The 23,490-nt window shown below is 43.9% G+C and overlaps 1 protein-coding gene across 1 annotated transcript in view; it reads left to right on the top strand.

Annotated features, from left to right (window-relative positions):
* The first annotated feature begins 2,010 nt into the window (after positions 1–2,010).
* Positions 2,011–23,490, top strand: part of ITIH2 (inter-alpha-trypsin inhibitor heavy chain 2) — a 42,252-nt gene continuing 20,772 nt past the window's right edge. Inside the window, exons 1-14 of the mRNA XM_055331797.1 lie at positions 2,011–2,215; positions 4,031–4,105; positions 5,649–5,681; positions 7,486–7,655; positions 10,243–10,347; positions 11,085–11,247; positions 15,398–15,505; positions 16,188–16,316; positions 17,655–17,771; positions 18,735–18,903; positions 19,511–19,636; positions 21,376–21,557; positions 22,620–22,805; positions 23,185–23,324. Of these exons, the coding sequence (XP_055187772.1) occupies positions 2,132–2,215; positions 4,031–4,105; positions 5,649–5,681; positions 7,486–7,655; positions 10,243–10,347; positions 11,085–11,247; positions 15,398–15,505; positions 16,188–16,316; positions 17,655–17,771; positions 18,735–18,903; positions 19,511–19,636; positions 21,376–21,557; positions 22,620–22,805; positions 23,185–23,324 (1,787 nt within the window). The 5' untranslated portion in view covers positions 2,011–2,131. The remainder of the gene's footprint in view (positions 2,216–4,030; positions 4,106–5,648; positions 5,682–7,485; positions 7,656–10,242; positions 10,348–11,084; positions 11,248–15,397; positions 15,506–16,187; positions 16,317–17,654; positions 17,772–18,734; positions 18,904–19,510; positions 19,637–21,375; positions 21,558–22,619; positions 22,806–23,184; positions 23,325–23,490) is intronic.

Raw genomic sequence — 23,490 nt, forward strand, 5'->3', positions numbered from 1 at the left:
ACCTGGGCTGCCCTCTGGCATATTGTTTTACTTTCTTTTTTCACTTGCATTGTTTCTAAAATATTTTAAACCATTTCCCTTTAAACAAAATCCAACAGCTTTCTCAGACAATGGCCCTGTGTTCGATGAAACTCTCACAGTGAGTCTTTGAGGCTCGAGGGAAGCTCCCAAGTGTGATCACAACTGAATCTGCTGGAAAAAGCCTTAGAGCATCATGTTTGAGACACCATAGTAGACTTCCTATGTCTCTCTGGGTGTAAATTCCCCTGTGTGAGTGGACTTTTAGAGAGTGATCATTTCCAGCAGCGGGTCTGTGGCCAGGTGCTAAATCACAGCACATTAGGCAGGAAGCCATGTGTTCCATTCTGAGAAGGAAAGCCAAAAACAACGTGACCAAACTGAGGTCCACAGCATCACCCATGTGCAAGCAGATGTCTGCAGTAGAGGCTCAGGAAAAAAGACTCATCAAGTAGACTTGCTACCCATATGGGGGATTACAGGTGAATTCTAGTCTAGATTCACACCCAGAACACTGGTTCCCAGGGATGGACGGCAGGTTGTAGCTGCTAGGTCCATGTGGTCATGAAGAGCAAAGGCTTTTGGGTCAGGCCAAACTTGCTGGATCTGTGTCTTCACTTACTAACCATAGATGTGAATAAAACCTAGCCTCGGGGCACCTGGGTGGCTCAGTTGGTTAAGCATCAGCCTTCAGCTTAGGTCATGATCTTGGAGTCTCTGTGTCTGGCTCCCTGCTGGAGGAGGAGTCAGCTTCTTCCTCTGCCTCTGCCCTCCACTGACTTCTGTTTGCTCTCTTGCACCCTCTCTCTCAAATAAAGGAAATTTTTAAAAAAAAATACTTAGCCTTGTTTTCTTCAATAATAAAGGAGGACAAATATAGTACATACCTCACATGGTTCTTTTTTAAAAAAGATTTATTTATTTATCCATGAGAGACACGCAGAGAGAGGCAGAGACACAGGCAGAGGGAGAAGCAGGCTCCTTGCAGGAAGCCCAACGTGGGACTCAATCCCAGGACCCTAGGATCGCGTCCTGAGCCACCCAGGTGCCCCTGGTTCTTTTAAAGATTAATAAATAAAAGGATTAGAGATAATACAAGTAAAAGCATCCAATCCCAGGAGGCTCAATAAATCTTAGTATACATTTTTTAAATTTTTATTTATGATAGTCACAGAGAGAGAGAGAGAGAGAGGCAGAGGGAGAAGCAGGCTCCATGCACCGGGAGCCCGATGGGGGACTCGATCCCGGGTCTCCAGGATCGCGCCCTGGGCCAAAGGCAGGCGCTAAACTGGTGCGCCACCCAGGGATCCCTCAATAAACCTTAGTTAATATTATCATTACATCCAGACCACAAATGGGAAGGCTTAGTACATAGTGCTTCCAGGCTGGGTTTTCTCTGATTCTGGAACGGAGGAGAATTCTTCCCCACCCCCCACCCCCACCCCTGACCTGAGTGGGGCTGATCGGGGGCAGCTGCAGGGACAGACATTATTCTCTTAGTCAAAGACTTTCGGGTAAGGCCTCCCTGAAGAGCGTGCCTTTGCACCTGGCTCAGCCTCACCGCAACAGGTACTTGCTTATCAGAGAGAGAGAAGGAAAAACCTCCAGCCGCGAGTGCTTGGCTCCTAACACCCTTGTGTTTCTTTTTCCACTTTTGCTAAACTTCACTTGCTTTTATTTTAAATAAAAGGATCACGTTTCCAGAAATGTCATGCTTTCACCCATTTCTCTGTGACTTTATTTCCCCGTGTGGCTTCCCACCTGGTACTTCAAAGAGGATGCTGCTGCTCTTAGGGCTCTCTGATTCCCAGAGGAAGGGAAATAAGCAGGAGCCAAAGAAAGCGGGTCCCTCTGACCCTGCCTTGTCCTCACTGGCCCCGTGGCTCCCTGTGGCTTCGCTGTTTGAATAACCTCCGGGTGTCCCATCCACCCCCACAGCTCCAGCTTGAACTCCAGAACAAATATTTGTCCCGTTTTTTTGAACGAAGTTTGGGAGCTTTCTTCTTCTTTCGACTTCTTTTAAAACACGGGCTCTTTCTGCTGCTCCTTTGAACTGGGTTCAGCGAGGGGTAGGATCCCCCCGGACCCTGCTTGGCAAAGCCACGCAGCAAAAATGAATCAGCTCAGGTGCCTCCTCATCTGCTTCTTTGTTTCTGAAACACAAGGCTTCGAAATCCCCACCAATGGACTTCCAGAAGTAAGTACTTCCAGAAAACTCTTTGCTGTGGGCCTCTACGCAGGTTCAGTCAATAGCCACTGGAAAGGAAAGGAAAGGAAATTTATGATAAAATTCATCTGAGTAGGAATGTTCACGGTTCTAATTACCCGGAATGGGTATTTACCTTTTAAAGGATTAATGGGATTTGCATGAAAATTCAGTCCAATTCAATGGAGCGGCCCTGCGGTGCAACATTTACTGAACCCAGCCGTGCACTCCTTATCCTAACAATGGGGATAATTGATCTAACCCCCTCAAAGGGTGGTGGGGAATTAAATGACATATGTAAACTACCCGCACAATGCAAGGACTAGGAAGCACTTAATAATTATTAGCTGTGATGAGGATGACACATCATTATCACTCTTGCACTAAGAGTGTAAGAAAAGCCATTATCAGAGCACTATTGTTTTTCCTACCTAAGTGAACAATGAGTCCTGTCATGAGGGCACTTTAAATATTCCTGGTAAGAGAAGGGGGGAGATGGCAAGTGGGCTGTCAGATTGCAGGAATTCTCTCCAGGGAGCTCAAGGGTTCCACTTTGGTTCCTTGGCCATCCCCAAGATCAGGAAAGTCGTGGACTGAGTCATTTTTAAAGTCAAGAAGAGCTGTTTTGACGCCTGAAAAGGAACGTGAGTTATGGGGATATCCTAAGAGGTGCAGAGGCTTTATAATGCTTGCAGAGTGGATTACCCACACAAATGCCAAAGAACAGGAGGGCATATTTGCAGGGAAAAAAAAAAAAAAAACTCTGTCTGCTTAGAAATATCTTATTCTCCAATACCTTAAGGAGCACCCAAGTGCGTTGGCAATCTCATTGACAGAGCCGGGGGTTGAAGCCAGGACATCCAAACATGTTTGTTGTGCTCTTTCAGTCACTTCTTACCGGTATTCCTTTCTTATCAACATCTTTTTTCAACATTTTTATTTTTAATTTTAAATTTGTTTCTATTTAAGTTCAATTTGCCAACATATAGGTTAACACCCAGTGTTCATCCCATTAAGTGCCCTCCTCAGGGCATGGCACCCAGTTACCCCATCCCCCCCCCACACACCTCCCCTTCTGCAACCCTTTGTTTCCCAGAGTTAGGAATTTCTCATGGTTTGTCTCTCTAAATTTTCCCACTCATTTCCCCTCCTTTGCCTTATAATCCCTTTCACTATTTCTTATATTCCCCGTATGAGTAAAACCATATGATGATTGTCCTTCTCCAATTGACTTATTTCACTCCGCATAATATGCTCCAGTTCCATCCACGTCGAAGCAAATGGTGGGTATTCAACATTTTTAATTGGCGGAGACCTATGGACACATTTGCCTACTCACATGCTTGCTAATGCCAATGTCTACCCAAACCTGATCACTGGGTTACTATGAGCCCAATCTGTAAGTCCCCATCATCTCCTGTCAAACTAAAAAATACCTTCCTTCGTCCAACAAATTTGAAGATAATAGCTTCCATTTTCTCACCTCTTAGACCAACCAAGCAAATATAAATACATTAAAGAGCTATGTGTTAAGAAAGGGGGGGGAGGGGATCCCTGGGTGGCGCAGCGGTTTGGCGCCTGCCTTTGGCCCAGGGCGCGATCCTGGAGACCCAGAATCGAATCCCACATCAGGCTCCCGGTGCATGGAGCCTGCTTGTGTCTCTGCCTCTCTCTCTCTCTCTCTCTCTGTGACTATCATAAATTAAAAAAAAATGTGATGAATGACCTTATGCCTGTCCCTATCTGCCTCCTTTGCTCTAGATCATTTTTATTAATAGAAATAAATATTCTTAATTCTTTTTTAAGTTTGCAGAATATGGAGATCTTGTGGAACTGGCCCCAGGCAAATTTCAGTTTGTGCCAGAGAACCGGAGGTATCAGGTACAGTAAGCCTTAGTCTCAAAAGGGAAAATAAGTAAAAGAGATCATGACTGATGGAAGTAAGATTAGGATTAAGATGCTTTTTCCTAGATTTTCTCAGAGCTTGTTTTTTTTTTATCCTAATGGTCACCTTAGTTCCTTAAAGGATGAATAGCTATGTGTTCTCTTCAAATTTTAAGATTATGGGATGATTTTACTGCCTTTTCAGGAAAGATTTCTTCTGAGGAGGGCATTTTTTTTCCCCCAGTGGTGGCAGACACTGTCCACTGAGTATACACTCTCCTTGGATGGTGTAGCCTTGGGGTGCAGCCCAGGGAGCATAGGGACTGGCCATGTCCAAAGCTACATCCTGGATGCCGCCAGCAACAGCACAGATGCATCCTGTAATTCATAGGGGTGAATTCTCCAGGAGGCCAGGAAGGGTGTGGCTTCTCCCACATGGAGCCCACGCGCTGAGAAAGGGGGTATTTAAGGAATCAACGCTAAGCTGACCAATGACTTATTTCGTATGGGTGTGAATTTTTGACTTTGTATTAGTCCAGGTTTCTTGTAGACCGATAATATAAAAACCCAATGGGCAAACTCTCGTGTCATCTAGCCACAAGAGAGAAAACTTCATCGAGAATTGCATTCAAAAAAGTTCAAAAGAAGGTGCCTGTTGACCTCACAATGTCACATAACATGACCTAAGACCTTAGTTCACCCCAAATCAAGCTAGCTAGCCTTACATCCAGCACCTGACTTATTCTGTTAAAGTCCAACAGACATTAGATGTTCACTCATCTCTTTAAACCCAATTCAGCTTTCCATGCCCAGAAGATAGTTCTTCATGTGGATAATTCCCCAGCATAGCAGTGAGGGTATGGGATTTTCCACATGCCAGTCACTATGCCTGGCTCCAGGGCCACCCCAAAAAGGAAATGCCTCAAAATCCCTACCCTAATGTAGCTGAGTCCAATGGAGACAGACATGCACTCCCATTGTCTTGCTTGGAAGGAAGAGCTTAGCTGCCATGAAAACTTAATAAAAGAAGCTTATCTTGTTTGGGGGTGGGCATGAGATAATTTGTGAAAATCCCCCTGAGCTGAGATCTGAAGGATGAGTGAGGGCTGGGCAGACAAGGGCACCTGGAAATAAAGCACTACAAACCTTGCAAATGGCACGCCCAGAGCCCCGTGGTGGGCGGGGGCATCCAGATTACCATTCTACTAGATAAGAAAATAAATCAACTACAACAAAGGGGAGATAGGCCATGCAGCATGAGTTTCATTGAATATTTTCATTTAAAAATATTTGCTCTAGCATTCTATCAAAGAATGGTGTGCTTGCAAAGTGGCCAAGAAGTGTGTCCAGAGAAACACACCAGTGGGAAAACAGTATTTGAGAATATTTGACATTTATGTCTCAGTTCCAGTGAATGAATTGTAACTCAGTATTGAAGGGGAAAAAATATTTTTTTTTTTGACTGAGAGAAAGCAGTTTTTGTCCTCTAGGTAATAAGTAACACACTTTTGAAGAATGATTGTCTAACTTCCTTCCACAGAGAAGTGTTTTTGGAGAATCTGGAGAGGTGATGGTGAGTTTACTTTGATTTTGTTAAAAATTGATGACCAAATGATTTTCCTGTTACCTATTATCTGGAGATCAATATAGTTGCCTCCTTTGTCTCTATCCCAGAGAGCATTTACCTGACTTTCGAAATACCCTCTTGCCCAATTCTGCCTGGAAGGGTGTCTAGAATACAACATGAGAGGGTATAGTATATATGTAGCCAGGAGACATGTCACCAGGAGCTGAAAATGTCCTTTCTCTCTGTTTTCTCAAGTTTTGCCAACAACATGGGTTTCATCCAAGCATATGTATTCATTCCAACTTAGCAGTTTTAACTTAAAATATGACACCTAAAGGATTTGGAGGGGGAAAAAGAATGGGAAAGGAGCTCCCAAACATGAAATGGCCTGATTCCCTGAGATGTTCAAAGAAGTCCTTCCTGTGGTGATAAAACATCAAAAGGAAGTGGTTTACGTTGGCTTCCTGCTCTGAATTGACAGAAACTGTTAGAAGCACGCATTTAAAGGGTAGGAAGGGGGATCCCTGGGTGGCGCAGTGGTTTGGTGCCTGCCTTTGGCCCAGGGTGCGATCCTGGAGACCCGGGATCGAATCCCACGTCGGGCTCCCGGTGCATGGAGCCTGCTTCTCCCTCTGCCTGTGTCTCTGCACCTCTCTCTCTGTGACTATCATAAGCAAATAAAAAAAATAAATAAATAAAGGGTAGGAAGGGCTGAGTAACTCAGCCTGGATTTTGTCTTAGCTTGAGGTGACCTGGCTGTTACCGAGTTGGGAGGCTTACTCTTGGCGGACGAAGTCCCAGAGATGACACTTAGTGTGGAAATAAGCAAATCCTTTTAGAGCAGAAGGCAAAATCTAACAGGTCACCTAATTGCCATGGCCGTGAAGGAGCTTGCTGTTCTCAGGCATCTCCTGAAAGATGTGTGCTTCTAGGGCCTTGACTTTCAGCACAGTGACAGACTGATTTGTTAGAGGGGAGCTGCCCTAATCAGTAGGGATCGGTAAGATCAGTAGACAAGGGTTAGCAGAGCAGCTCCAAGACCAATCATGACCTCAACAAGATACTTTCTCTTCATATTCTAACGGCTGCTCACACCCATCAGTGTGTCATATTTGGCTCTAACTGGGGGAAGGAGAAAAGGATGGGGAGAAGATGGCACCATGAAATGTAAGATGGAAGAAGGCAGGGGCACCTGGATAGCTCAGTTGGTTAAGCGCCTGCCTTCAGCTCAGGTCATGATCCCAGGGTCCTGGGATTGAGCCCTGAGTCAGGCTCTCTGCTCCATGAAGACTCTCTTTCTCCCTCTGCCTCTGCTGCTCCCCCTACTTGTGGTCTCTTTCTCAAATACATAAATAATTTTTTTAAAAATGGAAGAAGGCAGATAGCAGTATGGGGAAGATATGTGTACTTCCACCCCACTCTACTCTTGGCCGTACCTTGCTCTGAAGATACAGCGAGGGTCCCCAAAAACCCTGCCATCCTGCATCCATTCCCTTGCTAGGTCCTGCATTTGAAGTTATTTCTTGAACTTTCTCAATCCAATCTTGCATCCATTTTCTACTTTCTACGTCGTTATTTATAGACTCCTAGAGCTGAGAGCTCTCTTAAGAGATCTCAAAACAAAGGCAGGCTTCGGCCTGGCAAGGGGATTCCAAGCTAGGAGAATGCTTTATACTACCTGAGTTATAAGCTTAACAATGCCTGAGAATTATGCATAATAAAATGCAGTGCTCTTAATTAACATCAAAAACGTGGTGAAGTTCTATGTCATTTTGCTATGAGTAACCCTATGCTTTCTTGCATGTTACAGGAAGAGGCTGATCAAGTAACTCTTTATAGCTACAAAGTCCAGTCCACTATTACCTCTCGTATGGCCAACACCATCATCCAGACCAAACTGGTGAACAACTCCCCACAGCCTCAGAATGTCGTGTTTGATGTTCAGATTCCCAAAGGAGCCTTCATCTCCAACTTCTCCATGTGAGTAACTCCTATTTAGACTCTACTCAGAGAATCCAACCCCCTCATAGCTAGAATGGACCTTAATGGTCAGTTGCTCCCGTGGTTCTCATTCTCAGAGCCATGGACCCACTGGATGTCAAGAGTCATCGTGGGCTGGGTCCCTATAATTTGTTTCCATTCAAAGTGTCAGAATTTGTGAAGGATTTGCTTTTCATTTCTAAAAAAACTAAAGCAATTAAGCTATCTCTCTGGTAACAACTCTTACTTGGGCATTTTAATGTGCTTTCTGGGGTAGGGGGAGAAATATATGGGTTTGCTATGACTTACAGGAAACCATACACGACTGCAGAGCAGTTCTGTGTATCTTGTCATGTTTCTCTATGGGGAAAAAAACACGAGAACGACTGATTAAATCCAATCATCTGTCCAGTGATTGAATTCCTCTATTACCCCGAGGACAAATGGCTTATCCAGGCTTGACTTGAATATCCCCTTAATGATAAACTCACTACTTCCCAGAACAATCCACTCAATGATTGACAGGCCTGTTAGAATTATTTCTCATACTTAATTGAAATTTATTCCATTTCTACCCAGTGACTCTGGTTCTGCACGCAAATTTTTTTTCTAATTCTCTGCAAAATACAAACTGAAGGATGTATGATTTCATTTCGAGGATGAAATGATATACTGTCTGAGATTGACTTCAAAATAATCGAGATGGTGAGCACAGGGGTAGAGGTGAACTGAGACTGAGTACTGATAATGCTGTGGTTCAGGGATGGTTTCATGGAGGTTTCTTCTATTCTTCTATTTTTTTTTTTTGTATATTTGAAGATTTCCGTAATAAAAAATATTTTTCAACCATTCAAGGCTTTTTAGAAAGTGAGGTCAGTTATATCGTCCCACCTGGTGGCTACATTTTTCAGGGCTAAACATTCCCTGTTCCTCCAAGTGTTTGGATGGCTTTCTACCCTCAGTCATGTAAGTGACCATCCCTAGAGTGTCCACCTGGCCATGTCCTACTCAGATTGCCTAGAAGCACAGGGCTCTGCATACAGTTTGGCTTTTTTTTTTCTTTTTACTAAGACATTAGATTGAGTTGCTTCTCATTTGCTTTGGTCTTTCACCACCAAGTTAACCAGCAATAACCGTGAATAAATAAAGCATTCCAATAGCATGCACTTTGGCTTCTGAAAACTGTAGAGCTTAACTATATACTCTAAACAAAACAAAGTAGATGGGGAAAAGGCATTAGGTGACTTTGAAATGGTATCCTTTGAATTGGCTTAGAAATTTATTTTTTTTAATTTTTAGGCAACCTGTTCTGAAAATGTAGGAGGAAGAGCTTTTATGTAGTAGAATTATATGACACCATGTCTGAAAAATTATATTTACAACTATTCTAATACATTTTTATTTTTAAACCACATAACCGGAATTTATTCTAGATACTGCTTCTTTCTGTTTTCCTTTATTCCTTTCCTTCTTCTCCACCTCATGTCATAGATTTGAGGTGACAAAAGATAGAATTACAACATACACATTTTTTGCTCTCCCTCCACTCAGGGCTGAATTTATAAGACCAGAGAAGGTAGCCAACTCAATCACCACAGTTTTATATGAACTTCACAAAATATTGCTTCTGCTTTTTTCATCAAGATTCCAAATATTCTCCCATCAGAAGTAATTTCCTTTAGTCTTAAAGACTTCTTGGTCTTTGAAGCTGACTATAAGTTGAGGGGAATAGCACAGTCCCGGACACATGGGGTCCAGTTCTACTTCAGTCTCTGACCAACTATGTGACTTTGAGTCACTGTCTCCTGGCTCTGACTTCTCATCTAAAGAGGCGGCCTTGAAGTGAGCCTCACCAAGCCTTCCATTGGTACTTGGGACCAGAACCTGGCCCTCACACTGCAGGACATCTAGCATTCTCCATATGGTGAGGGATGCTGTCCATTTGAATGCCATAGGTCCCATTTTACTTCTGAAATCCTGTAATTTGACAGCTCTGACCAATCATTACTTGGAACACATTAGATGACAGTCAGTTTAATTAAGGTGGGTAGAGATGGAGTTGCAAAGGTAAGTTAGAGGTTCCTAAGGGAAATGTTAGAGGGGTAAACACAAATTTGCAAAGGGATTCCCCAATGCCTCCCTTCATCTTTTCTCACTCTCTTCTACCCTTGCTGGAGAGTATGAGCCCTGGGCTCCTAGAATGATCTTCTAAACAAATGTAAACCATATAACTAATGATTTTGCAGGCTCCTCTCCTTGACATATTTGCAATTCAGAAGAGTTACCCAAAGGGGACAACACTTACCCTGAAGGGTAAAACTTAAAAATCAGAATCAATTTTAAACACAAGCGGCAGCATCCAAGGGAAGGCTTTCAGGATGGGCACCTACCTCTTAACTCAACTCTCAGATGAAGAGACTCCTGACTATGAGATAAGCCAATGTCCCCCTTCTCTTCTCTTCTAGGTGCAAAATGTTAATTGCCCACATTTGCTAAATCATCTTGTTTGTGTTGTTTGTTGTTTGTTTCGTTGAGACTACTACTCGGGAAAACCCAACAGCTCAGTGGCCTCCTGTCATTTTTTTAGGACAGTAGACGGCACAACATTCACCAGTTCCATTAGGGAGAAGACAGTGGGTCGTGCACTCTACTCCCAGGCAAGAGCCAAAGGCAAGACCACAGGGTTGGTGAGGTAAGGGCTGGGCCAGCATGGGCTAAGGTCTCATCCAATAGCTGCTCCCACTCTATCCCAAAGTCCAAAGCATCCTCATTTAACAATCCTGCTGTTTCCTCTTTAAAACTAAACACCTCAAACAATGATCACAGTAAACTCACTATGTATGTGTTTAAGTAAGGGCTTATGCTGGAAATACCTATTCCACTTGTTGTGATCATAGATGTTTTCTTTCTGAAGACTTTCAATGATGTAAAGAATCTCTAGAATGAGCCTCTAGTGCAGCGGAGGCAGTGTGTGCTGTGGCTGGAATTGCCAGTTTGGGTCTGAGCCCAGCCCCACAACTGAGTAGCCATGTGATCTTGAGCTGGTCACTAATCATCAATTAGCCTCATTTGTTGTCATCTGGGAAATGAGAACAATGGTATCCATCCTGCAGAGCTCCCGTGTCAGAAATGACGCATGTCAAGGTCCCAGCATGGACTAGGGATCAGTAACTGGTAGCTTCCTGCAGATGACGCTCAGATTTGTAAGAAGCTGTGGAAGAAAGAGACCAGGTAGGAGAGGATACTAAAATGTTGGCAGAATTAAAGTTACCTAGAGGTTTCCGTGTCCTCGACTGCACCTGCTGTTCATTTGCATGAACACCCTGAGCAGACTTGATTGCCCACAAAAGCCTAGGTGCCCTCTGCATAGATGTGGGGTCTCGCTCTCCATCATGGATAGGGTGACTCACATCAGGGTTAAACCTTTAGGAGCCGGGCTCTTGACATGGAAAACTTCCAAACCGAAGTAAACATCCTCCCTGGAGCGAAGGTGCAGTTTGAACTTCATTACCAGGAAGTGAAGTGGAGGAAGCTGGGATCCTATGAACACAGGCTCCATCTGCAACCGGGGCGACTGGCCAAGCACTTGGAGGTGAGCCGGGTTTTGCAGGGTGCACAGTGACCCCATCTGCTGATGGCTTCTATCCCTGATTTATACATTCTGCTGGTCAGCACTCTTTGTGGTGTTGGATGTATTCAACTCAGCAAGACGGTGAGGTGGACTGAGAAGCTGATGGGTTTGGAGCCCACCAGGACACTTCCTTGGGGATTTCAATGCCAGCTTGGCTTGGCTCTTTATTAGTTGTGTTAGTTTCCTAGGGTTGCTGCCATAAGTGATTACAAACTGGGTAGCTTAAAACAATAGAAAATCATTTTCTCACAGTATGGGAGGACAAAAATCTGAAATCCAGGTGTTAGCAGAGCCTTACTCCTGAAGACTTGGGGGTCCTTACTCCTGAATCTGTTCCCTGCTTCTCCCAGCATCTGGCAGCTGCTGGCACTCCTTGACCTGTGGCCTCATAGCCACATCACCCCAATCTCTGCCTTGGAGGTCACGCCATGCTCTCCCCTATGTGTTTCAAATCACCCTCTGCCTTCTTACGAGAAAACTCATCATTGGATTTCAGGTCCACTGAATAGTACAGGATGATCTCAAGATCCTTACCTTAAGTTCATCTATGAAGATGCTTTTTCCAGATGAGGTAACATTCACAGTTTCCAGGGATTTGATGTAGACATCAAATTGGGGGGTTCCAGTAGGGTGGGGAGGTAGGGTGCCATTCAACCAATACACTAGCCTTCTGACATGGGACACATTATCCTGAGTGTCCATTTTTTCATCTGTGTAAAGGGGACAAGAACATATTTTCCATATAATTTATGGAAATAGGTGGCAAATAATAGGAATCAGTGAATATCAATTGTCTTCCTCTGTCACCCCATTGCCCTACAAATATGAACTCACCTTTGCTGTAACCTTCACCTGTTGCCCTAAGAACTGAGACACTCTTTGTGGGGCTTGAGTCTTTGTGACATCACATGAACATTTTGTATCAGGGGCAGAGCAGAGCCAGAAGCAGCCAAGGAGAGTATATGATCCAATCTGCCTCTCCATTTGACAGAATGGAGATAGGATAGATGATAGGAAGGTGAGGCCTGTAGGCAGAGAAGACTCCAGGGGATGAAGCGATCATGGTGAAATTTCTACTCTAATTTGAGAAGCTGCATATCTGACCAATGGAACCCCCCTTTCTTCTCATGACCACTGTGTGACATCAGCTTGCTCTCAGGGTAGATGCCATTGAGTTATTTGGTGCCTTTGTGAAAATTAGGAAAAGATGCCCTTTGTCCTGGCAAATTCAGCCCCATATCAGGACACAACACTTGGCAAGGGGGTTATGGGCTGGATCTCAGCACCCTCGTACAGTCCTGGCTGGGGGCTCTACACAACTCAACATGTGGCCCTGGCTATTTTTCTAGGAGTAATGATGAATGAGTGGCATTCTCCTTCTCAATCCTATGAATCTCATGGTAAATAGATATGATTAGCATCTTGCCTGCAATGATGCAAGTGCTGAGGTTGTTAATAATAATATTAATAGCAACTGAGTTAATGATATGAGGATACTTCTATACCATTTTAATGAGATGGTGATATGTCATTGACTTCTCCCCACAAGTTGTAAAGTAGATCTCATTAGCCCTGATATACAGATGTATATAAATAACTTGCCTAAGGAAATAGCTAAGAAACAAGTAAAATTTGAGATAAAGTCTACCTCTGAAACTGTGTTCTTAGCTATAAATCCAAGGATGTAGTTTGAGTCCATAAAGATAACGATTTTTAACATACATACCACGTAGCACATAAATCTTTCTTATATTTCTGAAATTTTTGTTCATCCTTAAATTTCCCAAGCTCTTAGAAAATCCCTGTTTTTAAAATAAGACGTAGTCTGAATAGCTTAGCAAGAGTGTAAGACAAAGTGGCAAGTTTCCCAAGTTCTAATCCAGAGTCTGCACTCACAGCTGTGAACTCTGGGCAAATCCATTTCCTGTCCTTCAGTGTTTCATCTGTGAAAAAAAGTTGGACTAGGTGAGTCTTTGGGCACTTTCCTGCTCTAATAGCCTATGAAATGTATCCAATTCTGAAGAGGCTTGATCTCATCCAGAGATAAATTAAGGAGAAATCATAAAATTGGACCTCCTTGTGTTTATTCCAGATATATTTTCAAATCACCATCAGAAGGACCACCCAACTGGAAATACATTTCCCTCACAGGAATCAGAGAATACATCACTTTTTAACTCCCACCCCGACCCCCCTGGATATGTCAAATGTTGGGAATACATTTTATTCCAACACATGTGTTCCTTACAGAAAAGCTAACCAACATGTTGAGTGACTCAAGGCCACTATGGACTGGTCCCAGCCTATCAGAGGGACCAGCTATGCAACCTTAGATATCCACCCCCAAAGCATAGCGTCCTACTAGATTTGGGGGGCATGTCTGCCTCAAATTGAGCACAGGAGTGCTAATAGCTTCTGCGACACTTGGGAAAAGGTCTTCCTGCCATTTGCATGCTCGTATGGAGAGACCAAACCTTGTCTTGAGTACCCTACATTTGTTTATAGGTAGAACCTTATGGAAGAATGAAAGCAGTGGCCCCAGTTTTCTGCAGCTCCCCAACTTTTCTCCCTTCCCTCCAGGAGCTGCTCAATCAACTACCTGAAATGGCTGGGTCAGATTGTCCTGGGATGTCTGATTCACCTGATTTTGTGTAGATTTAGTTCTTACCAACATGGAGAATCCAGAGCTAACAGAAATCTTGGAGGCAAATTAAGCTCAAATCTTACGCTGTAATTTGTAATAACCAAGAAAGAAAATGTTGGCTTTGCTTGGACAAGTGTACATGACTTTATGAAAGCAGATTTTTTTTAAGGATTTTATTTATTTATTCATGATAGTCACACACACAGAGAGAGAGAGAGAGAGAGAGAGAGAGAGAGAGAGGCAGAGACACAGGCAGAGGGAGAAGCAGGCTCCATACAGGGAGCCCAACGTGGGATTGGATACCGGGTCTCCAGGATTGCGCCCTGGGCCAAAGGCAGGTGCCAAACCACTGCACCACCCAGGGATCCCTGAAAGCAGATTTTTTTAAAAAAAATCAGGAGGCACTTGGGTGGCTTCAGTCAGTTAAGCGTCTGACTCTTGATCTCAGCTCAAGACTTGATCTCAGGGTTGTGAGGTCAAGTCCTACATTGAGCCCCACCCTGGACATGGAGCCCACACACACACAAAAAAAAAAAATCAGAGAAAAATTTGGCATGATTCCAAAGCCAGTTACTTCCAAAGGGGAGAGAACTCATCACTATTATAAATGATCCTAAATGAGGAAGAGGCAATAAGGAAACAAATGTGCATAGGGCTCTATCTCATGGCCTCTCATTTAAGTGGGTGTGTGCAAAAGATGGGAAATCTCATGAAAAACATATAGGATACTGTGGCATGGGGCTAATGAATAGTGTGGTGAAGTCAACTGAAAAGATGAAGCAGAAGCTACTGGAAGTCAAGAAGCAGTGTACAAAGTATTAGGAACTCGGGCCCTAGGTTTGAAGCCTGGTTCAGCCACTTATAAGCTGGGTCACTCTGAATCTGTTTCTTCATCCATAAAATAAACAATAGCAAATAAAACAACAGGTAATAAGAATATAAGAGTTAAATGAGTTCATACATACATGGTGCTTAGCAGAGTACTTTGAGTCTACAGAGAGAAATGGAAGCCATGACTATGGTTTTTCCAAGGATCACCCAAACGGATTTCCTCCTGCTTAGCTCTGTTCAGAGCACATAGACAGTAAAGGAATAAAAAAGCCTTGGGTCTACATTGACAGATGCACAGACTAAGTGCAGAATCATTTCGCAATGGCTTTCCTTTTTTTGTTTCCTTTGACAACATGAATCTCTTATAAACAACAACAACAAAAAGAACAGGATAGAGATGGAGAATGAGACAAGAGAAAGGAAGTACTGAGTTGCCCAATGAGTCTTCAGCCCACGTGCTGAGATGAATCATATCCCGTGGCAGGTGAGGTGATCGTGGAACTGTGCTGGGTCATCTCTGGGAAAGCTTGAAGATGAGAAGAACAGCAGAGGGTGTAGCAATTGTACTTTTTCCTCAAAAAAAAATGCCTTGAATGATAGTTTGATGCTTTGAGTAATTTTCTTTCTCATCTCCAGGTAGACGTGTGGGTTATTGAACCTCAGGGAATACGATTTCTTCATGTTCCTGACACATTTGATGGCCATTTTGATGGTGTTCCAGTCATATCTAAAGGACAGCAGAAGGTATCATACATAGTGCCTGTTGCAGAGAGTCTAAGTGGCCACGAGCTCATGAGTTCTTTGCCCCTCCTGTGCTCTGGGGAACAGAAAAGTGCTCAGGTGGTAGACTCTGTGATGGAACAGAGATCCCTGAGCAGAATCTAGCATCCCCACCATCTACAGAACACCACTCCCAATTGCTTCATTGCATTTTGACCAGTGACCATCCTCTTTGGGACACCATTTCCCTCAAGTCATGGGCTTGACCAGGAGCTAAAAGACAGCTTTCTTGTAATACGTGATAGGTTTTCACTGGTCACAGCAAGAGATACTCAGCTTAATTCTCTTCACTTTGTGACCAATAAGAACCAACAGCGGAGGCATCAAACTCCTCTAAGGACCTTTCACCAACTCTTTCTCAAGCTGGTAGCCTTCTCTCTGATGGGAGAAGGAGGGAGAAATTCTTTGGGTATCTTAAGAAGTCCTAAAACCTGGGCAGCAGCACCACGGGATGGTAGATGCCCCTTCCCAGGCCCAGCACCATCCCTTGTGTTGGAAATGGGGCTGCTGATGCTGCCTGGAGGGAGGCTGGCCATTGAGCCATGGGGATAGCTCTTCCCCTGTGTGCATGGGAAGGTGTCACCCCTCACCTGGGGAGGGAGAGGCACAGACCGTGGGCTCCAACATCCATCACTGTTCTTTCCAGGCACATGTGTCCTTCAAGCCCTCTGTGGTCCAGCAAAGAAAATGCTCCAACTGCTCTGAGACTGCAGTAGACGGAGAGCTGGTGGTGATGTATGATGTGAACAGAGAAGAGAAGGCCGGAGAACTCGAGGTGGGTGAAACCAATCTCTGAGAGAACCGCCATGCTGAGGCCCAACAGCTCCCTGGCTTCTAGGTGACTCCTAGCTGCCGAGGCAAGTGTCTAGTGGCAGAGAAGGGACTAAATCCTATTTCCCTAAGTGTTACTAAGCATCATCTTTTCATGTCAAGAAAACCAAATAGAGTGTCCTCGAGTTTCATATCCTTGTCCCAGAAAGATGCTTCTAGGCCTTATATGAAGTACAGTATGAAATTCACAAAATGGGAATTTTGGATGACCTTTGAAGGCCCTTTGCAACTAAACTATCAAAGAAAGCAGAGAGGTTATGGGGCTGGGTGGACGGAACAACCAAAAGAAAGATCTGGGCTAGTGGCAGATTCCAGGGCTACTGTTCATTTGAGAGATTGCTTCCTTCCTTTCCTTTTTTGTCGTGTCTTAAGTGTATGTCTGTATTTCCCTTGTGCTAAGATCAGAGCCCTTAGAGGGTATCCGAAAGCCTGTGCTTCTGTCCAGGATGGTGGTACAGAAGCACCCACAGGTATACATTCCACACCTAGGCCTTGTACCACCTTGATAGAAACAACCATAGGGCGGTGGAAAGAGAACTAGAGGAGCCAGGCATTAGGGCCCAGAGAAGACAAAGACATGGAATGGCCTTCTAATAACTTCAAGAAAAATCCAAACTCCCTAGAGTACTGATAAAGGTCTTCATGATCTGTCCTGCTGACTCTCTACCTTATTCCTCGAATTCTTGAATTATACAGCCCTCGTGGTGGTGCCGAACCACTTACAGAGCCCCTAGTATGCCATATTTTCTCACCCTTATCTGGATCTCTCTTTCCCACTCCTAACAGGCCAACTCCAAACTCACACTCAAGTTGAGTGTAGATTCCATTTCCTTAGGAAAGGCAACCCCCATCTGAGTCAGATACACATCCACTGGGTGCTCTCAGAGCCCTTTATTTTCCTGACCATAGCACATAACAAACAGTATGCTACAGTTGCTTCCTACTTGTCTGGATCCTTGGCTGGTCTGAGAGTGCTGTGAGGGCAGAGACTCTGCCCCATTGGCTATTGGTTAATGGGATCCCTGGAAAGCAGGTTCCCCAGAAGACTAGGTGGCTGGAGGGGAGTGAAGTGAAATGCCCTGGGGAGTGAAACTACCCAGAGATCCTGGGCCTTCCCAAGGGGAGGAGTGGGGGAGAACAGGAAAGAGGAGGGAGAAACATGGATGGATACGGAGCCTCTCCTTCATGACCAGCATGCCTCCTGTTCCCCCAGTGTTTGCCTCTTCTTAGTCCCTAGACCCCCCCTCTTCCTACCTTCTAAATATTGTGTTCTGTTTTCCAGGTATTTAATGGATATTTTGTCCACTTTTTCGCTCCTGAAAACCTGGACCCAATTCCCAAAAACATCCTCTTTGTCATTGATGTTAGCGGCTCAATGTGGGGAATAAAAATGAAACAAGTGAGTACCTCCCTGTCTCCTGTTGGCAGGGGTGCTTGGGGCTCCTCATTTTCTCTGATCCCCTCCCAACATGGCAGACATTCAATGCACCTTCCCCCTGCTCCTCACCTCCCAGCCTCCCAGGCCTCGTCTTCATCAGCTCAGGGTGCTCAAAGAACCACAGAACTGGTGGCTTATGAACAACAGACATTTATCTCAAAACTCAGGGCTCTGAAAAATATCATCTCCCTTCCTACTTGCTGGGTTCACTCTTGCATTTCATAGTCTTGTTCTGTATAACGTTTTACTTTACCATCTTGCCATTGTTCACAAGTGACTTTGAAACCCTTACAGGTGCATCTCTTCAGTGCACCGATGCGGGAGGGAAATTCTGAATGTGGGAGATGCAAGGGCCAGTTGCTGGCCATGTTCTTCAATAGATGAGGGAGAAGGAAAGCTAGCTCCCCAGGGGATGGATGTGCATTCTATAAAAATACTGCTAGTTCTCCTAGATTACGGGGCAGGAAGGCAGGAGACTGTGGAAGTTTTCTTCTGATTGCTTTAATTTGTCAGTGAAGTTGGAATCCAGGTCGGGAGCTGAGACAGGAAGAGAGAGGTGTTGGTAGTCTGAAGAGAAATGAGATGAGAAATAGCAATTTAAGAGAGAGGGTGAGTCGCTGGACTTTGATTCTTAGCCACTACTAAGGGGGCACTTGAAGTTTGCGATTCTTAACTAAATCTGAGATGAGTCAAAGTGGTTGTACACAACAAAATAAAACAGTCAAAGCTTAAGTATCAAAATGCAGACAGTACATGTTCAGGGTAAGTGACAGGTCAGTGTTGACCGAGGCGGTTTTCTGGAAGAATTGTCATTCTTGAGTTTGTACTTGGAAGATGACAAGATGAATTCTTGGTCCTCCCTCTTTTCTTCTGGGGCTTAGATCTCACGGAATGAGAGCCTTCTCCATTTTTTTTTTTAAATAGACAGTGGAAGCAATGAAGACCATACTGGATGACCTAAGAGCCGAAGACCAGTTCTCCGTGATTGACTTCAACCACAATGTTCGCACCTGGAGAAATGATTTGGTCTCAGCTACTAAAACACAGGTGACAGATGCCAAGAAGTATATTGAGAAAATCCAGCCCAGTGGAGGTGAGTGACTTTACCCGAGAGGCCACTGAGAAACGTTCATAGGGCTCAAATCGTCATTTGCTTAGGAAGTCCCCTTCCCTCCCATGGTGGTCTTTGGCCCGCCTTCAATGGCCTGCCATAAACAGTGATGTATTATTACATGATGAATCTTAATTTCATGTGAAAGCACAGTGCATGACCCATCCCACACAAGTCTGTAAACTTTCCAGTCTCCCTCAGAAAAGGGTCACAGAGGGTCACACTAGCCTTCTTATTACTCTCGTAGCAAAAAATGCAACTGTCCACAGACCAGTGACCCAGCACGTCAGCAAGAAAGCACTGCTTTGCGTGCCTTCAGTCTGGTGTTTAACAAAATGACAGATGGGTGCTTTGAAAGGACGAATTCATCTTTCAGGGACTAGTTCACTCCAAAGCGACTATTTTATTCCATTGGGGAATCTTGACCAGCATGGGGAAAATGTGTGTCACTTGGAAAGCAGCCAGATTTGGGAGCTGAATAAATTATGCGTGAGTCATCATCAGACAGATGAACCTAAACCCAGGATGTGATGGTTTTTGTGCAAAAAGAGGGCACATAACGGAGCGGCACATCCTGTCACCCTCACAGGCACAAATATCAACGAAGCACTCCTGCGTGCCATCTTTATTCTGAATGAAGCCAATAATTTGGGATTGCTGGACCCTGAGTCAGTCTCTCTGATCATTTTGGTTTCTGATGGCGACCCGACAGTAGGTAAGTAGCACTTCAATTTTCTGGTGACAAATGTTTTACTCCTGTTTCTTGGGAATGTGATTTGCTTAAAATGGAAAATCTGATGACACTTGCCTGAGTTTCCAAACCATCTTAACCCCATGGTTTCTAAAAGGAGGCTTCTTTTAACTCTGGAGCACTCACCCCACTGAAACCCAGTCCCAGACATTTTTTTGGGTGATGCTCTTAAAAGCACCAGTTTCACCTCCACAATGTGGGGAAACTTGAGTGTGAATTGTAATAGCCTGTAGCACAGTGCACCATGTAAGATGGTGTAGGGGAGCATACGGGATGAGCATTCGTCCCAAGCCTCCAGAAGACCTCTGGGGTCTGCAGGAACATTCCCTCCTTCTCCACACACCCCACCCTGGCCCCAGTCACTCACGGCAACTGGAGAAAGTACGTCTTTCTGATACACCTGTACACGATGCATTCTTCTCCACAAAATGGCCCAACATCTCCTGGCTACTGTCATGTGCCATTATTTTGATCTGCTTCATTTGTGTCTTTAAACTGGCAAATACAACAGTGCATGCTAGATTGCGTCACAGTCTGCCACACGGACAAGGACCCATGCTGAATGCAGCTCTGTGGAAGGAAGATGAGTGGGCCAATCATGACAGTGGCCACTGGAGTTTTAGTAAGACAAGAAGCAATCATTTTATTTTTTTCCTTTTTTTTTTAAAGATTTTATTTATTCATGAGAGACACAGAGAGAGAGGCAGAGACATAGGGAGAGGGAGAAGCAGGCTCCTCTCAGGGAGCCTGATGCAGGACTCGATCCCCAAGCCCTGGGATTAGGCCCTGAGCCAAAAAAGGCAGATGCTTAACTGTGAGCCACCCAGGTGTCCCACAAGCATTTTATTAATAGTGAGACTACAATGGGGGTCGTGAGGTAGTATTTGTGGCAGATTCAGTGTTTCTTCACTCTCAGATCAGATTGCTTTTAAAATTCAATTTGAGGGGCCCCTGGCAGGCTCAGTCCATGGAGCCTGTGACTCTTGATCTTGGAGTTGTGAGTTCGAGCCCCACACTGGGTGTAGAGATTACTTAAAAATAAATTAATAAGATCTTTAAAACAAATTCAAGTCGAGGATAAAATCGTAAGGAAGAAAAGGATGTGTAGCAAAAAATTAAGTCTGTTTCTTATTTCTGTCCCTTAATCACCTAGTTCCTGTCCCTGGAGGCAATCTTTGGTTAGCAATTTCTCGTGTATCATTTTAGAGATTCTGTGCATATGTGTATACTCCCTATATATTTATATGTGAATATATATATACACATGTACATGCACACATACATGCATGCCGGTATGCAGATACATCCTACTTATACCAATCCTTACATTGTTCTCTCCCCTTTAAAAATGTGTCTTTGAGATCATTCATTATAAATACATAAAGAGTTTCCTTGCTCTTTTTAATAACTGCACAATCTCTCACAGTCTGAATGTGTCATCATTTAGCCAGCCTCCCTTCCTTGTGTACATTTGTTTTCAATATGTTGCTACTCCCAATAATGATGCTAGGTATGATTGCCCGTACTTCATTTCCCTATATGTGAGGGCAGCTACAAAAAAAACCCTAGAAGTTGAGTCTCTGGGTCAAAGGGTAAGCGCATTTTTAATTTGACAAATTCTGCTAAACCACCCTCCGCAGATTTTCCAAAAACACTGCGGCATTGCCCCTCATTCTTTTCCTTTCTGTCATCATCAACTTTAGGTGAACTGAAATTGTCAAAGATTCAAAAAAATGTGAAGCAGAACATACGAGACAACATCTCCTTGTTCAGCTTGGGGATAGGATTTGACGTTGATTATGACTTCTTGAAGAGACTATCCAATGAAAACCGTGGAATCGCGCAAAGGATTTATGGAAACCAGGACACATCTTCCCAGCTCAAAGTAACACTTTTTTTCTGTTCTTTCTTCTTCCTCCACTCAAAATCATTCGACGAGCAGTATCTGATGCCTAAAAGAAGACGGCCAGATTTGAGTCACAATTGTCATCATTTCTGCTGTGTTAGGCCGCGAGAATGAGAAAGTCTTCAATTCCTTTCTCACCTCCTTTTGCATGTGCATCTGCATTGACAATGAGGCGGGAGATGAGAGAGAGATGGGCACACACTCCCTATGCCCTGAGCAAGACTTCCCAGGCATTATCGAACCTTCTGGGCTTTCCAGTTCCACTAACACACCTGGTCGTTCTTACCGTCATGGCCATTGTTCCCCCTTTAAAGTGCATTGGTGTCTTGGTATCAACTTTTTATAATGCAACACAGATCAAATGATAACTTGTAAGTGTCCTTAAAGGTAAAAGAGACAAATTACTTGTTTCGTTTGACTACATGGACAAGGAAAAGACGGAGGAGAAGAGGAACACATTTCACGCCACCCTCTGTCATTTCCAGGCTCCATGGGTCAGTTGCAGGCACCATATTTATAGTCAGGGACAGGAAAGGGTTACGAGATAATTTGGGAATATCAACTCAGCTGACTTTTCTTATTATGAGTATTTATGAGCTTTTTATGCTGATCATAAAAGAAAAAAATGCGCTAGGCTCAAGTCAGAATAATATTCTTAACAATTTTTTAGTTTTTCCATACCTCAGTTCATCTGCTAATTGTGAGAATTCTCCTGGTCCCATAGCTTTCCACAGAGATTATGTGAGGATAAATTAAGAGATGCCAGCTAAGCATTTGAGGAATCTCAGCAAAAAGTACTTTAGAGGTTCCTGTGTGACTCAGTTGATTAAGTGTCTGACTCTTGATTTCAGCTCAGGTCACGATCTCAGGGTCAGGAGATGGAGCCATGAGTTGGGCTCTGAGCTGGGTGTGAAGCCTGCTTAAGATTCTCTCTCTTTCCTTCTCCCTCTGCTCCTCCCCCCTCTAAAAAAAGTGCTTTAGACCCATGAAGTGGTATGAAAATAATGATTTCTCTGTTTTTTTTTTTTTAATGAATTATAGAAATTCTACAACCAGGTCTCTACTCCCCTGCTCCGGAACGTTCAGTTCAACTATCCCCACATGTCAGTATCAGATGTCACTCAAAACAGTTTTCACAACTATTTTGGAGGCTCAGAGATTGTGGTGGCGGGAAAATTCAACCCTGATAAATTGGAGCAGTTACAGAGCATCATCACTGCAACTTCGGTACTTCCGCTTATCTGCTTATTTTCAAAAATACTAATCGGTCCCCTCGAAACAGTCCATCTTGTATCTTAGCCGGTTAGTATTTTGCATTCCATGAATCTTGCATGTGGAATAAAAGCAATAAAGTGAAAGAGAAGACTTGAGAATATCTATGCCATGGTCAAAGCCATTTTGTAAATCCTTCCCTTTTCATCCCAAAGCCAATCCCAAACCTTGGATGTATGCACTTACTTCCTCTTCTGTATTTTTTGAATTATTTTGCATTTCCCCTGAAGTTACGTAGCTCCCTGATTCACTCAGAGTAGATATGAAAAACGTGGCTTGATTAACTGTAGTTTGGCCCCCTCGATATCTTTCAACTGAATCTTCCATCATCCAGGCTAACACGGAGTTAGTCTTAGAAACTCTGGCCCAGATGGACGACTTGGAGGATTTTCTATCAAAGGACAAGCATGCAGATCCCGATTTCACCAAGAAATTGTGGGCCTATCTGACAATCAACCAACTTCTGGCTGAGCGGTAAGAAGAGTATACATAATGGGGATTTGCAAAAGTAAGAGGTCTGCCTTGAGTATTTTGAAGTAATACACAAAAAGGATGTGGAACCCAGAAAGGCAGCAAATTAATTCAGGCTTTGGATGGTCAATTTCCACTGGTTCCAAACACCTGAAGCAAAGCTGAGTTC

This window comes from Nyctereutes procyonoides, unplaced genomic scaffold (genome assembly GCF_905146905.1).
Source record: "Nyctereutes procyonoides isolate TBG_1078 unplaced genomic scaffold, NYPRO_anot_genome, whole genome shotgun sequence".
Taxonomy (NCBI): domain Eukaryota; kingdom Metazoa; phylum Chordata; class Mammalia; order Carnivora; family Canidae; genus Nyctereutes; species Nyctereutes procyonoides.